The following is a 15898-nucleotide window of genomic DNA, read 5'->3' as shown; positions in this document are numbered from 1 at the left end:
TGGTGAAAATCCACTATAAATTATAGATATTTTACATTATAGTGTAGCTACCTAGCTCCATATTTGCTTAATATGACACTGACAATAATGGGAAACCATCAAAAGGGGTTAGGGTTTTGTACTTTTATCAAATATATTGATAACTATTTGTTTTGTTGTCCATAAGGCCTTGTTCCAGTTTTGAATAGTGAATAAAAAAAAAAGCAAAGTCAAGATTTAGAAGTGTTTCCATATTTTATATATCTAGACATGACTGATGCATATCATCTAAAAGCGCCAGAGCTGCGAAACCTTGACATTAGACCCTTTCATCACTGTCCTGTTTGTAAGTTATGAGGCAGCAAAGGGGGTCAAACTTGATACACCTTTGAGGCAGCAGTGGATTAAGCCACATATATTAACCAGAGTGTGTGTAAAAGGAAGGAACAAAATGATGCTCAGTTTACACGCTGACAGTGTTGCCACTTTTCTCATTCTGCAAAGCCAGCTGACTATTTCAAGTACCACACTGATATGTGTGTCTTTAACTGCAGCAACTCTTAATGACTCTTAATGTTCTTTGATTATTTAACATTCAAAGACTGTGGGTTTTAGTATAAGTCAATTGTTCCTTTTATTTAGCTTTCCTGTTCAGTTTGTGCCTGTTGAACACCATCAAGCCGTCTTTTTTTCAGGGCTTTAACATGCCTGCTGTGCTGTGTGTGGTGCCTCTTACTCTTTAATTATCTCCACCTGTTCATTTTGGCATCAGTCAAAGAAGACCATTAATTTTCATCAAGCATATGTCAATATGCTTTTCAATCATATCTGACTTGCACCTTGTGACCAAGATGCCAGAATGAACTTGTCAATTGGATCAGTGGGTGTTTTTGTTCATTTTAATCAGTGTATATTTCCTAATGTCAATTTAATGTGTTGGTGTGTTTATCACAGGCATTTAATACTGAAGCACAGAGCATGTCGATGTGCTGTTTAAGGTGTAACTAGGTGTCTTCATCTGAATAACATGAATTAAAAGGCATCAGTATATAGTAATGGATGACAGAACATGCCAATAATTTTTTTTTTCTTTCTCTCCTCCATCTATCTCTCCTTTTCCTCATCTGCCTATATTTCTTTTGCCCTCTTTCTTGTGCCAACAGTGTGGCTTCTTCCGACGTGCCCACTACAAAGACAAGCTGCCTCAGTACCATGCGGTAAAGATTCCCCGCGAGGACCGGCCACAGTTCCAGACTGAGAAGTCGGGAGGTGTCCATAAAAAGGAGTGGGCCACGCACTGGAGCGACGGGACCTTGTAACTCGCTTTAAAGCACTGCCTGACTAAAACAATTCAAATCACCATGTGTGGCACTCATTCTGTCTTTGCATTGGAAATAAGTGACTAAAAAAGTGCACGAAGACTGGGATCATTGAATTTTGTGCACACTTTACTGTGTCAGTAGATGCATATTGTTAGTCTGGAACTGGACCCGTGTTCCCCTTACTACTGACAGCTGGCCTCAGGTGGTCTATTTATATAGTGCATCTACTGTGTTCAACAGTTTTACACTAAATATTGAGGCCTAGAACCAGTCTAACCACTCAATATGTTTGATATCTTACACAGGGAACGTTGACGCTTTGCTGTCTGAAAATCAAAGACACGCATGACTGCACAAACATAAAGTACAATATTAGATCCATACAGACATTCTTGTTGATATCGACGCCGTGTGACAAAGGCTACTTTTTGCCTTAACAACTGTGAGATAGATTATTTGTACGGGCAAAGAAATTATGATTTTTATTATATAAATTATGTTTGTCCTTTAGTTATCACAGGTAAACACTGGGAAACTGTCTTTACATAAAACTAATGATCTGCATTGGGGGGGGGGATCTTTGACGTAAGTCAAAAAACAAACCAAGCCTTTGTGTGAGTACCTTTTTTTTTTTTATCGGTAGTTCAGTCAAATCTACTGTAGATCCTGACTGATCTTAAATTAGAATGAGAAACTCCCATGCAGTCCATGACGTGACCTTAAAGATGTTGCCACATGAAAACCAAATGTGTCAGAAAAGCAGAGGAATGATTCAATTTTGGTCTGCCCGTCTGCTATTAAAGAGTTTCTCGACCAAATATTGAATTCTTATTGGATTTTCTGTCTTGTAATGCTGTAAAGAACATGAAATATGACTGAAGAAGACATTTTTGAAACATGATGTTTTCAGGTGACACACCACATTATTTTTTTGCTGAGATGCATTCTTAAGTGTATATTTCACCAAGAGAAATTAAAAGAACCTTGTAAAAAATATCATAGTTTTCAAATTGTCAAGCTGAATTATCTTAACTTGCTTGTAACATTGTCCATGCTAATGTTCTCCTACGGTATCAGTACATTAATTACGGTACTGACATTTCTAATTTTGTACTTGTGCCTTATTGTACAAGTGGCAGATGGTGAAGTACTGCTTGTAAACAAGAGGTTACTGCTAAATAGATTAAGCTGCCCTGAGACATCTGTTCGACACAGGTGGAAGTGTTAAACATCGCTCCAACACTGAAACAACACAAAGAGTGGGGAGAAGATTGCTGAATGAGCAGAACCAGAAGAACACATTTTGGATCTCATTTGGGATGATGATGTGGCTGTAAAGCATGACGAGCTTGATTTTTTAAGTATTGCTGGACAATCGTACGTGTTAGCTGCATGAAGGTCCTGTTGCGGTTCTGATGTCCCACCCATTTTTTTTTTTTTTTGGTCATGTATTTTATTTATTGTTTTATGGGTGGACTGTCCTGTTTTAACATTGTAAATAAAACTTAAGGAGTCAGACAACTTTAATTGTTTGTGGAATTTCAGTCAGTATCTGGCCTTTACTACGAACTCTGCAGTTCAATACTGCAGTTCAGTAATACAACACAAGATGGAGGTGGTGGAAGATGGAAAAAAAGCTGTCCTGACATATTTGAAAAACAATCAGGAGGGCAAACGAAAAACAGATGTTTATGTATAATAACTGACACAGTATATCAACATTCATGAAAGGGTTTTATTTATCATTAACACAACATAAGACTGTAAAAAGACAAGAACAACACATGACCCCTCTGATACATAACAACATAACTCAACATTTCAACATGAAATAAAAGACTAAAATGAGGCCCTGTGAGGGCTTTGTAGCTGAGGGGATGTTAGTGCATTAAGTGGTAATCAGGTAAACCATTTAGCTATAGGAAAGAGTAACTGTTTTTGTCTCTACATGACTGCTGATGACCTCATAGAATTGACAAAAACATGATCCATATTTTAACACAATAGCACACACACAAAGGAATTAAAAGAAAAGAAAAAACAGCTTTTTTCCTTCATCTTCCCGTGAATTATTAAAATAATCTTGCGCTTAACCTTAAAATGTGATTTGAATATGTTACCATGAGGATATGCATGTTGCGCACCTTATGTGAACATAACAATATGAGTTTATGTTTGGTTTTTAATATTATCAACTTAATGAAGATGTTCAATTCTGTGGTTTTGTTTATGCAGAAAAAAATCTTTTTGTGTGTAACATCAAATACAAATGACACACCACAGTTCATGTAATCAGAGCCTACACACTTGGACTCATAAAAAACAAAAGTCAGTTTATTTCAGCAGCTCTGGGTCAGACTGACCTGAGCAATAATTTAGTTGCTAAGTCCTGTTGTGACTGCAAGCGGGGAGATGATTTAATCAAGTCTACATGCTATTTAATTTTAGACTGAGTTAAAATCCCAGCAATTACATATTAAATTAATTAATTAAATATAGAGGAAAAGGCAGCAGGTGCGACATATGTTTGTTTTTGCCTTGTATTGTTATGGACTTTGTAAAGATCATAGATACAATCAGCCTAATGTGTTTATAACTGCATGTCAATAGCGTGACTTCAGGCATGTATTTTCCACACTTTCTGAGAATTTTGCTTCAATTAACAACGTTAAGTGACAAAATGCTTCGGGTTGGGGTAAAAGTTCAGGACAGGGGCAAGTATCCCTGATTGTTACCTGCAGAACAGGAAGTGGTTTAATCTGCAGCACTTAATCCTACCCACTGTGGTCTGACTGATCTATCTATGAAATGAGGTTAATGATGCCATTGGTTGTACTTTATTTGGGAAGTGTTCAGACTGAAGTCTGTGTTACTTTACAAAAGCATCACAGCAATGGCAAGGTACAAAATCATAATACCAATCTATGTTGCATATGCTGCAACGCTGTGTATTGTTAAAACAAGCAAACAAACAAAAAAAACATCTCAGTGACTTTCAACTTAAAGAGAAAAAGTTTCAGAGTTAGCTCTGGCACAAGCTGGCTAGTGGAGTGATACTCAAAGCTTAATGTTTGTATCAAACCAGAACTGATATTTTAACCCATTTCAATTTGATAGTATCTCAGAACCAGAGCCAAATAAAATCATGATGGGAGAAATTAAACATTCAATGTTGTGTACTGTCAATGTCAAGTAAAATTACTTTTGTGTGTTAGTTTTTTAGAACATTTAATAGACCCTTTCAAGACTGTTCTTGACTGGGTGCTGGTGGACTTTTTTTTAAAATTTTCTCTTTTTCTGTTTCTAAGTCCTAAAGCTAAGTTCTCCACTCTTTCCAGGAGCCACACTGGACTATTTAACATGTCATTCGTTACGCTGGTGGGCTAAGAAACAAACTGCTGGAAATATAGTTTATAGTTTTTAAACCCCCAACTTTCTCGAATGTCCTGTCTGCATGCAAAGCTTATCTACAAGGCTGATGACTTCAGCTTCATACTGATCAGACAGATAATAGTACCACTTATTGGCTCAAGTACCATTAATCAAAAAAATATAGCTGGTAGTATAACTATGTACCATATGGAAAAACATATCCTCACTGGCACTGTAGCTTCATCCACAGGTGATGTCTGCCAGATAGGGATGACATTTCATGTTAACAGTATGTGACTGGACCTGAACTGAATTAGTAGCTTCCTACTTGAACAAGAAAATCACATTAAAACTGAAAAGTCCTCAAACAATACAGAGAACGCATACATATTCCCTTTTATTTCTCACATCTGAGTGAGCAAAATTGGATTTTTCTCTAATCCAAAAGCTTCTGATCTTATTATAGTAATAAAAACTAATTCCACTCTGAAGCTTTCATATGTCATCCTGGTTGCCATGACAGTTAAACAGTGCCAGTTAGACTGCATGCGTGTTTAAGCCGATTGTCACCCATTAGGTACTTTGATGAGCCAAAACTGTTGATGTCTCATCCAGTGTTGGGGAAGTGACTAATTATTATACACAGACACGCACACGCACACACGCGCAAACACACCCACTTAAACATAGAGCAGCTAAGACAAAGTGAATACATACGGCTTGAATGAAGCCAGAGTCACTCTCAATAGTGTCTTAATTTTGAATTAACAACATGAGAGGAGATTGCATTTAACAGATGGAGAGTTTCATAATAAGTTTCTTGAATAAAATCACCAATAATGTTATCATTGAAATGAAGTTTGCTTTGAAGAGGGTGAGAAGTATATATTGTTCTTATAATGAGTAATCCAGTAAATGGAAGACTAACTACACATTAATCAAGATTAAATTTGCATATGTGGTTTTGGACAGGATTTTGGAAAACTCTACCAATAGCATGGTTGTAAATGAATACATAATTGAAAATGAACACACAAAATATTGATTGTGATGTATAAATCTGTAACTTTTTTACAAATTTGAGATGTGAGATGGACGTTTATTGTGATATGAGGTTATTTTTGTTGTTAAAAAGTTTGAAGCATTAAGGGTGTCAAACTCTTTTATTGTTCTATTTATTCGCAGTTCATTTACAGAGTGTTTGCTGTGTATAATTGAAGTTTAGTTCATTACTTTGTTGCTTTAGATTTTAGATTTAGTCAGATTGTTTTGACTAATCACTTTTGTATTGATGTGGGATTATTTGTTGGCAAATGTTTTTCTTTACATGCATTGTGAACTGACAGGGGCTGCTGAATAAGGGTCCATTTATAGGGATTTATATATTTAATAACTGGGAGAGTTGATTTGTACTACCCTAAGGGCCACATAATAATGCATTCTGGCGCCTCTCAGTCATCACTAATGCCCTGATCCTACTAAATGGACCTGCTTAAGTCTCCTATTGGGAGCTTCCTCTTCCTACATTGTGTCCCTTGTTCCCTCTTTGTAGAGTAGCATATTTCTCCAGCCCCCCTTGAGGTTTCATGCCAGGGACCTCAAGGTATATATAAAACCCATAGAGTATGTTGTCAGCAGTGAAGACAGCCAAGACATTGAATGAAGAAGACACCTAAGTCTGATAAGGACTAGTCCCCTCTTTAGTTTTATAAGTCTATTCGGACATCCAACATTTTGCTCTCTTCCTCTGCTCAGCATTAATCTATCCTCCACTTTATCTTGGGACCATGGACACGGCTGCAGTGGCAACTCTTCTGGCTCTGGTTATAGCGATGGCTGGAGTCAGTCATGCTCTTCATGTCCAAGGTGGTCTGGACAAAAATGACATTCTGCCCGGCAGCTCAGAGGAGAACATGGCTGAACACCTGCTCGGGCTGGTGAGACAACAAAACCACTCATTTCTATGCCAGTTACTGAGGGTGTGCACTTTAACTCTTTGACTTATCAAATAAGGTGCATAATGGAAACATGCTGTTAGAATAGTGGCAATTTTATAAACTTTTCATAGGATAATTTCTGTCAAGTCCAAAATAACTGTGAAATTCAAATTTAGATTTGAGTCATATCTCAGGCACACATACTTGTGAGTTAAAATATTCTATCTGTCCAATTTAAATATGTGCTGTCAGCTCCACTACATGAGAGCGAATGAAAGATTCTGAAGTCACGCCAACATTTTCAATCTGTCACTCCATGTGATGCTGCATGTAAATGGGATTTCAGTCTTTTAGGAAATGAGACAGTATAAATCAAACGGCCATTCAGATTCCTTTTGATTTTTCAAGTCCCTTGCCATGCAATAACATGAATCACATTGTCGTATACGTTGAGGTCAGACTCTGAAAAGGACATCAGATTCAGATCACCACTGAAAAAAACTAAATTTTCTCTTTGTGACATGTAGGGACAGACAGACTTGGGTTTATCTCTACATGAAAATATTAGTAAATGGATATCTGGGTCAGTTGAGGGTTCTATCAATTCATTTTTGTGCATTGATATCTGCATCCCATGGTCTCTTGCCACAGCAAGACAGACCTGCTGGAGTTACCAGTTCAAGGGAGTTGCAACCTGAAACTGATTTGTTTGTGGGATTTTTCATTCAAATGCAGAAGACAGGCTTTCTGATACTAAGCTTTGTATTGTTTTTTATATAAATGTTTGTGTGTTCCAGGAGAGTGAAAACAGAGAGAACAGCATTGATAATCGTCTGCTGGCCTCAGTGTTGAGAGCTCTGGTGCTCGGATTCCAGAGAGAAACCAGGGAATCTGTTCTCCATCAGCCACAGAGGTCAGTGCTAATACAGAGCTGAAATTTTTCACTCACAAAGCAAATCAGGTATCTATATTCTGTATCTTTTCAACCTTCAGTCGGGCAGTTTTCAGTATATAGAAAATATAAGTATTGTGAGATTCATTCATATTGAGGTCAAAATAACTCATTGACTTTTTGTTGCTTGCTGTACAGTTTGAATATCATGTTAAATTTAGCTCAGTTTTTTTTTCGTGAGGAAGTCAACACAACTGCCACTTTTGTATTGCCAGTAAAAAGGGAAATCCATTAATCTATTGGCAGGTATTCAACACCCCTGAACAAAAAAAAGTGCTGTAAAGTAGCATCATTAATCAAATGATTGAAATCTCCATTTAGATAAGAGATTCAGGAGATAGATTTTCCTATTATGTAAACACAGAGGGACAGGTTTTTGGCCTGTTATAGTAGTGTCTGAAATTGCTTTGTTTTTCCCTACCATACATCAGCCATTGTAGAACAGGTCCAACAAACACATAAAAACAGGCACTTTGGAAATGCCTCCTTAAAGGTTTATGCACCCCCCCATGAGATTCTTGTAAAAATCATTTAAAAACCCAGATTTTTACCATATATTACATGGTATTACATCATTTTCCTGTTGCTATTTCTCCATTGCAGGTTTGGCCGCAACTCCAGAGGACAGGTAGTGTCAGAGGATCAGATACAATCCCGGGACTGGGAGGCTGCGCCCGGTCAGATCTGGAGTATGGCTGTGCCCCAGAGATTTGGCAAGAAATAGCTTGGCAGGCCCACACATTGCTGTCCTGGTACAAAGCCAAGCAGATGAGGAGGGGCTAAATTCAAGTGAATAAATCTGAAATGTATTAGCTGTCTCCCATTCTGTTCAATACTGCTCCAGGCCTTTAGGCCTCGCTTGATGCCTGGTTTTCAGTGACAGATGATACAAGCTTCTTTTAACTCTTTTTTTTTTTCTAAATTCCAACACAGCAGTGCATGTTAATTGGTGCCTACGAGGTGGTCTGAACAAACCTTGTTTGTCCCAACTGATATGTGATCAAGGAATAAAGTGTTAATAAAAAGAGCTTCAAACTTGAAAAAACTGTGTGAATGTGTGTTCTGTGTGATTACAAATATGGTTAATGTACACAGATCAGAAAGACAGAAGTTCTGAGTTATGATATCTGTGTTGAAATTTACAGCAATATAAATCATTCTCCAGATTCTTTTAGTCTGAATCTGCGACACACTGGCCCAGGACAAGGGAGACGCAGACTTTTTGAATACATGAGGGACCATGGGGAACAGGTGGAAACACTTTGGAATCAGGGAAGACAATCAGACACTTGACACAAGAGGAAGAGCAAGATACCAGAAACGAAAGGGAAGTTAATATTTCAAAATAAAACAGGAAATGGTGAGACAAGACATGAATCAAAACATAAAACGTGACATAAATAAATAAATCAGCTCATATTTTCTAAAACCCTGACCAGCAACTATTTCTAAATAATTGATCTGTGTCTGTCAACAAATTAATTGATTGCTCAAGCACTATTTCAGATATCTGTTATCTCTGGTATCATGATACCTTTGCATTTGTTGTGCAGAAGTTGTGGAAATCAACACTCTGCTAAGTTGGTTGAGTAAGAATGGACCACAAAAATAGCTGTCTAAATAAATATCTTGTTTCAAGAGTAAGTAAGCAAATCCAACCCAGTTTAACTACATGTGTAATACCTTTGCGTTACAATGAAGACTGTTAAAATGTATGGTACTAAAATTTGTTAAGGCATTTTGGGATTCTTATCTCCCTGGCAAATCTCCTAGAAAATGGAAACCAAATCCTACAAATGTGGATAACTTTGTGGGAAGATCTGTTTGAAACCAAACTGATCCCCAAAAATGGACACTGATAGAGAAACAAAAGTACTTTGTTTGCATATTCATGTGTTTGTATGATAGAATACTTTCATATAAATAACTTTCCCATTGCTGCAGTAAGGTTTTTCTCCATGAGCACTAGAAGATACGGTCCACATAACACATGGGATTATGGATAGTACACACAGAGCTGTAAAAGAAGCATAAGGGTCTCACACTGGTATATGAACCCCATTGTCTCCATTGTACAAGTCCTTTGTTTCATTCACCCAAAACCCACACAACCACCTAAAATTTTTTTGCGGTTTAGATGTCCTCACATAGTAATGTTGATTGCTACTCTGGACTATAAAGAAGATACTGAAGGGGAACCAAACCAGCATCACTTCAATGAGTTTAACAAATCGAAGTCTCACAATAAAAGCAAAAGATGGGATGCTAACACAATCTCATTTGAAAGTCACGTAATTGATGCTTGGTTAGGGGCCCTTGGTGACACACTTAAAATGACTTTAAAGCAATGCGATTTGATGTGGGACAGTTTGTACATCTACTAGACCGCGCACATCCATATTTAACTCAGCTATTGGAATTTGAATTCAGTGAAGGTGTGAAAAATATCTTGTTTGAAAAATGATGTTGCTGACCATTGATGTTGCTGATCTTTTTGGAGTGTGCTTATACAGCAGTGTACTGGATTTAGTATGGATTTAGAGTATGGATATAGAAAGTGATGCTCAGCCCCACCCTACAGTCTCGTGGTGGCTGTTGTCTGTGGTGGATTTACAGGCCACCTGGGGAAGCAGCATGCAGTAAGCTTGAGCACTAATTAAAACACAGCAACATGCAATTACTCTACGCATTAACAGTTTCCAGAGCCAATTACTGGGAAGGAAAGCACGTCAATACCTCTTTGCAATAGTCTTTTATTAATGGGACCCTACCATTTCTCTTTATGAGCCCAGAAGAAAAGAATGAAAAACAACTGGTGGAAACTGGATGCAAATTACATCTTGACATTCTAATTTCATCACGAGTAATGTTTTTTTATCACCATTTATGGTTCAATCAAGGTGCATTATATAACGTGAAGTTTATTTTTTGTGTAATTTTTATTACTTTGCCATTCTATACATTTAAAACTACTATGACTGATACTGCTGAACATTATCTACACAAGATAAAGGAGAAGAAAACAGGTTGGTGACCAAAAAATGAATACCAACTGTCAATATGGTAGCTACACAATGTTTGTTACTGGCTAGTGTGTTTATTCGCAAAAAAGCACAGGTGTTTTTGCTTATCTCTTCACATTCAAGCTCTACTCAGGATTATAAGGGCATGTTTAGCCTGCACTCAACTGACATTTGTCTTATGCCCCAATGTCAGCAACAATGATATGAGAAATAAATACGAGGTCAGACAAAGACAGGTTAAAGAGTGGCTCGTCAGCTGTAGCGTGTGATCAGCAGATCTGAGTTAAAGAAAGACTCGACTCATCTGAATTTCATGAGTCGGGGGGGACGTGTCTGTGTGCAGTAATTATAGCAAAGAGACAGACCAACAAGGAGCGAGGGATATAAACATAAACAGACTGACAGACTGAGCAATACAAAGATGGTTCCTGGCACCTCCTAAGCTATTTTGAGACCCAAAAAAAAAAGAAGCAAACCATGAGCTGCATTACCTCAGTTTAAGGCTTGTTGACCTTTTCTTAAGCCTCATCACTCCCACTTTCTTCCATGGTCATGATCTTGGAGGGCAGCCATTTTGAACGGCAATGAAGGAGGTTTCAGACGCTAGTGACCATGGCCGTGACACAGCACAATTTGTCACAGCCAGAGGGCTTTAATGGGTACCAAGTGAGTGAGTAATCAAGGGTAATGGCAAGGGAAAACAATGCTCTGTTGCACAGAAAGTAGATTATGCAGTCTCACAAGTATATACGGTATCGTCTCAAGAAGACAAACATAACAAGTTATCCATCACACTATCATATGACCTCATTTACAAGCGGTATTACCTTTTGCAGATGATTCGCAGCAAATCACACACAATACTTTTTATTCTAAAACTCAATTTGTGTTGCACACCCAGCTAAAACTAAACTAGAGTAAAAAAAAAAAACCTCCTCCATGAAGTTCATATTATTTGTGTTTTTTTGTTAGAGTAATAGAAAGAAATACATAACAATGCCTTTTTAAACACAGCATCCTCATAAAACACCAAACAAACTTTCAATTTCCTTTTTTAATCAGGAGGCGCTTATATTTTTGGCTTTTTGTCTGTTCTGCAGTTGATAAGTGGAAAGTCATCAAGTGTCAGATGCAGTCACAGAGTTTTTAAAAAAACATTTTTTTTAACCATCTAAGAGGTTACTATGACGATTGCATCAGTTGAATATGTATAAAACTAAAAATCTAAAAAAGAAATTTACTATAGACATAGCCTCTTGAAAACATAATATTCTGAATGTGGATGATTGATTGTTGTTTGAATAATTCAAATAGCATTTGGGTTGTTTTTTATTGTTTTTCCCTCTCTTGACTTGTAATTGCTAAAAATACGACCTTGTTTACTCTTGGTTGCAGGAATACAGACGGAAAACTGCAGACACCATTGGCCCCTTGCTGTTCCTATAACACTGAATAATTCAGACTAGTGTAACAAGATTACTATTTGGCTTCAAACTGAGATCTACAAGACGAAATGTCATATATCCCCTGCTGAACTCAATGTAACTTACGGAAAAAAGTTCCCTAATGATTTGAGGACTATCAATGCATTATTAGGTCGCAGTATTTCACCACTGAGCAGAAACAGTCAGTCTGTAAAATATTTTAAGGATAGCTGTAGCTACAGGAGGCAAACACCCTGCTCATATTAGAGTGTGACAGAGAATGTAGAATTTTATTTTTCTAGCATGTTTGAATTAAGGAATATGCAGCCAGCTGTTGTTGGCTTTCTCACACGCAGAGCATCATAACACAGTTTTCCACTTTGATAGCAAAGACGTAATTCAGGGAAAGCTCCTATTACAGTGACAGCTTTTCATTATCATGGTCATTCTTTCACACAAAGGCACAAAAGAAGAAAAGGAAAATATGTTTTCTATTGTTGTTGTTGTTTTTGCCGCTTGAGCAGAGTTGCATAACAGCTGAGATAATTAAAAGAGGAAAAAAAAAGGATTCTGATGCAGTTTGATTTTCTAAACTCAAAGGTCAGAACTCAGATTTTATCTAGTTTGTGTTGATTTTATAGCAATCTTAAAGTGTCACTATATAATTTTGCAATTGTTTTCTTATTTGGCTCCCCTCCACTTGTGTGATGTAGCGCCTGTATAATTTATGTCTGAGCCCTGCACATGCACAGCTATACACGTGGATTTGTTGTATTGCTGAAGAGAATGACAAAGACAGCTTCATAGGCAACAATAAAAAAATTAACAAAAAAAAGCGACAATACAGTGTAAAGTTACAGCACCTAACAAGAATAAGACTGCATATTTTCCTTTACTGTGGTAACTCTGACAAACAAAAACTGTTCCAGTTTGTCTGCACCATAGTTTAAAGGAGCTGAATAACATTGTCTTGGATTTCTTGCTGCATCTGCCACAGAGCTACGTCTGCCCCAACTTTATTTGTAATGGTAAAAGTGTCTTATTTATTTATTTCTTTCATTTCTCATGGTGAAAGCCTGCTTTATTTAGTTGCTGGTGTGTGACCTGCCACCTTAAAGCGAAACATTGTGGTATGGGGCAGGAAACAAAAGTTGTAAACTGCAGTATTGCAACCCCTGCGCACTCTGGGCAGTTTCAGGTCCGGGGATGTACATAATAAAGGGTGTTGTACTTCAAAAATGGTCACAGTAGTGGGGCTCTTAAACGCAGCCCTGGCCTGCTCCTGCCCCTAATGAAAGCCAGCAAATTTAAAGCCTTGCATGAGCGACTCTCCTCCCTCCACCACACTTCTTGTCCTGCTCCTGCTGTGACTTCCTGATTGTGACCTCCTGGTTTTGACATTGGGAGCTCCTGGAACATGAGTTTAGGCTTCCTAGGTGGTGATTCCCTGCAGGACCATGCCAGCTGCTGTTTTGTCCATCTACTGTTCTGTTTTGCTTTTGCCCAGTTCTGTTTTGCCTTTGTTCATGTTAATTTTATTTGCCTCGTTCAGTGTTGCTTTGTCATCTATTTAGTTGTGGTTGTTTATTAAATTGTTTTGTTTTATTGATAACATTTTCTGCTTTATCATTGTTTTAGTGACATTTTTTTTGCTTTAGTAATTTGAATATTTGGTTAATCCAACCAGATTACTCTGGTTCATTAATCATATTACAGCTTGTGTTGCGTTGATTTATTTGAGTTGGTTTTGATTATTTTGTGTTATCTATTTTTCTTTCAGAAGTGGAGTTCTGGATTCTGGGGAGATTAAGGATGTTTGGTGAGGTCTGTTCATGTTCTGTGCCCAAGAACAGAAGCACTGGGACTCCAATATAGACTGCACCGTGTGATGTGAGGGATGCTGTGTAACACTGGTAGTGAGTAATGGAAGTACCCCTGGGCACCCCTCAGTGTTGCCTGCTTCTCCATAGGCAGCCTCTTCTTCCTTTTTTTAATGGTTCAATGGCTATTTTAATATCTTCAAAACATTTTTAATGTAATACTGTGAGAGGCTTATTTCAATGATTGTATTAGACATAATTTTACCCTACATTTCATTTAATATATCTTAAATTATGTTTTTGCAGAATATGCAGCAATGTGAATGCATGAATGTGCACAATCCATGGAGTTGAAATGAAAATGTGGTAATCAGCTTTCCACAAAATCCCAACAGCTTCTACCAGTTTCTGGAGGAGGAGGTATGTTTCAAGACTGCAGCGATTGCAGATTGCAGCCAACTATTTCAAATGTGAATTTTTAAACATGAGCAGTGTGGGGATTCTTATCTTCACTTGAGCATAGCACTCTCCAATCTCTGACTGAATTTTCAGCGATTGCCTATCATAGTTTAGCCATCATTAACCCAGTGTTACAGTAATGCAATGATATACTTGTGGTGAGTTGATTTTGATTTGTTTACTTACGAAATAACGTTTCCAGAAACATAAATGTAGAGTTAAAACACATCCTGCTTAGTATTTCCTTCCTCCCACAAAAACTGTAGATCTGACACCATATGCTTCTTGGCCAGTGTCAGGTATCAGGACCCAACAGACGTGTGATGTAGGGACATTCAGGCTAAGAGGCAATCGATAAAGGCAGTGCTGGCCAGGCGACGAAGAAGAAAAGCTTGCTCAGATATGTGTCTAGCAGTTAAAGATTAACACCAGTGTTTATTATTGAGCACTTTCCCAATTGACTAGACCAATTATAGTAAAGTAAAGCAATTTATTGTGTGCATTCATATTAATTGATGTCACATATTTAAATATTTACAACTTTAGACTGGGAGATTATCATTGTATATTGGGCTCACTGAGAATGAGACTCCATGAATATAAGATACGGTGTAGACTGTTTTTAAACATGTGTAGGATGGTGATTTTAAAAAGGCTCCTCAATCGGAGGCTGAATCATGCGTCCTATCCTTTCAGTAGATATAGAGAGAGTCTGTCTTTGTCATACCGACTCCACCATCTGTGCAGGGGCTGCCGCAGAGCAGCCCTGTGTTCAGCCAGCCAATACTGACAGAAAGAATTGTGAAGAGAGGGTGGGACTTTGTGTGAAAGGGAGTCTAGCACAGCGAATGAGAGCAAAGGAGAGGTGTCCCTGGCTCAGAATGCCCTTGCCTGAGCTCCAAAAGCTTGGAGAGGCAGAGAGGAAGAAGAGGGAAGCAGGAATAGAGACACTGGCAGGTGCTGAGGATAGGTCTGGTCTGTAGTAAGAGAGAGTGTGCCAAAAGGCAAGGTGATTAGAGAAAAGTGTGTTAAAAGACACAATTAAAAAAGAGAAAATAGTCAGGTTTTTTTGGATAAAACTGGAGCCCACTTACTCAATTTTCCAGCCACCTTCCTTCTCTTGTGTTCGGATACTCATTTCTTGTTCATCACCTTTTATCATCTTCTTACTGTCCTCCTCACTGATAGAGAGTGCCACCATGGAAACTGGGAGCCCGAGGAAGATACAGTTCACCGTCCCTTTACTGGACACCCACCTGGACCCAGAGGCAGCTGAACAAGTAAGATGGGGGCAGAATGGAAGAGGGAGCAAGAGGGAGAGGAGTTGTGGGTAATTAGGAACCTTGAAGCTTTTAGGGTTTCTTATTTATGCTTCAGTGACACTGGCAGTGAAAAAAGTTTTTTTTTTCTTCTAAAATATGAATATTAATGTGAGAGATGTCAGAAGTAATTAGTTTACACTTATGATAGCTTGCAAAAATTTCACCATGAAAGATGTATCCCAGTCGTCAAAGCAAGCAAGTGCAGTCACAGCTGAGCAACTCAATGTGCTGTGCACCAAATGCAGTAGTATGATCTCTAAAACAACCATAATCACAGTGTCAAATTCC

The 15898-nt window shown here is 37.9% G+C and overlaps 3 protein-coding genes across 5 annotated transcripts in view; all 3 read left to right on the top strand.

The window, feature by feature from the left end:
• Nucleotides 1-2828, top strand: part of itga7 (integrin, alpha 7) — a 36018-nt gene extending 33190 nt beyond the window's left edge. For 2 of the 3 annotated variants that reach the window (XM_072381870.1, XM_072381869.1), the window contains exon 25: nucleotides 1143-2828. In XM_072381870.1, coding sequence (XP_072237971.1) covers nucleotides 1143-1298 — 156 coding nt within the window. In that variant the 3' untranslated portion in view covers nucleotides 1299-2828. The remainder of the gene's footprint in view (nucleotides 1-1142) is intronic. The other variant, XR_011915179.1, reaches the window with a different exon arrangement.
• A 3514-nt stretch (nucleotides 2829-6342) lies between these two features.
• On the top strand, nucleotides 6343-8505 carry npffl (neuropeptide FF-amide peptide precursor like). The gene is made up of 3 exons (XM_072383118.1): nucleotides 6343-6610; nucleotides 7408-7523; nucleotides 8166-8505. The coding sequence occupies exons 1-3, from the start codon at nucleotides 6461-6463 to the stop codon at nucleotides 8284-8286; spliced, it is 387 nt and encodes a 128-aa protein (XP_072239219.1). The 5' UTR covers nucleotides 6343-6460; the 3' UTR covers nucleotides 8287-8505.
• A 6668-nt stretch (nucleotides 8506-15173) lies between these two features.
• The window catches only part of LOC140303202 (protein phosphatase 1 regulatory subunit 1A-like), a 31257-nt gene continuing 30532 nt past the window's right edge, over nucleotides 15174-15898 (top strand). The window contains exons 1-2 of the mRNA XM_072381868.1: nucleotides 15174-15245; nucleotides 15477-15568. Of these exons, the coding sequence (XP_072237969.1) occupies nucleotides 15488-15568 (81 nt within the window). The 5' untranslated portion in view covers nucleotides 15174-15245; nucleotides 15477-15487. The remainder of the gene's footprint in view (nucleotides 15246-15476; nucleotides 15569-15898) is intronic.

Source organism: Leuresthes tenuis, unplaced genomic scaffold (assembly GCF_036924035.1).
Source record: "Leuresthes tenuis unplaced genomic scaffold, fLeuTen1.0.hap1 SCAF_3, whole genome shotgun sequence".
NCBI classification, from domain to species: Eukaryota; Metazoa; Chordata; class Actinopteri; order Atheriniformes; family Atherinopsidae; genus Leuresthes; species Leuresthes tenuis.
Note: the sequence above shows the minus strand (reverse complement) of the source record. Positions and strands in the feature narration are given on the sequence as shown.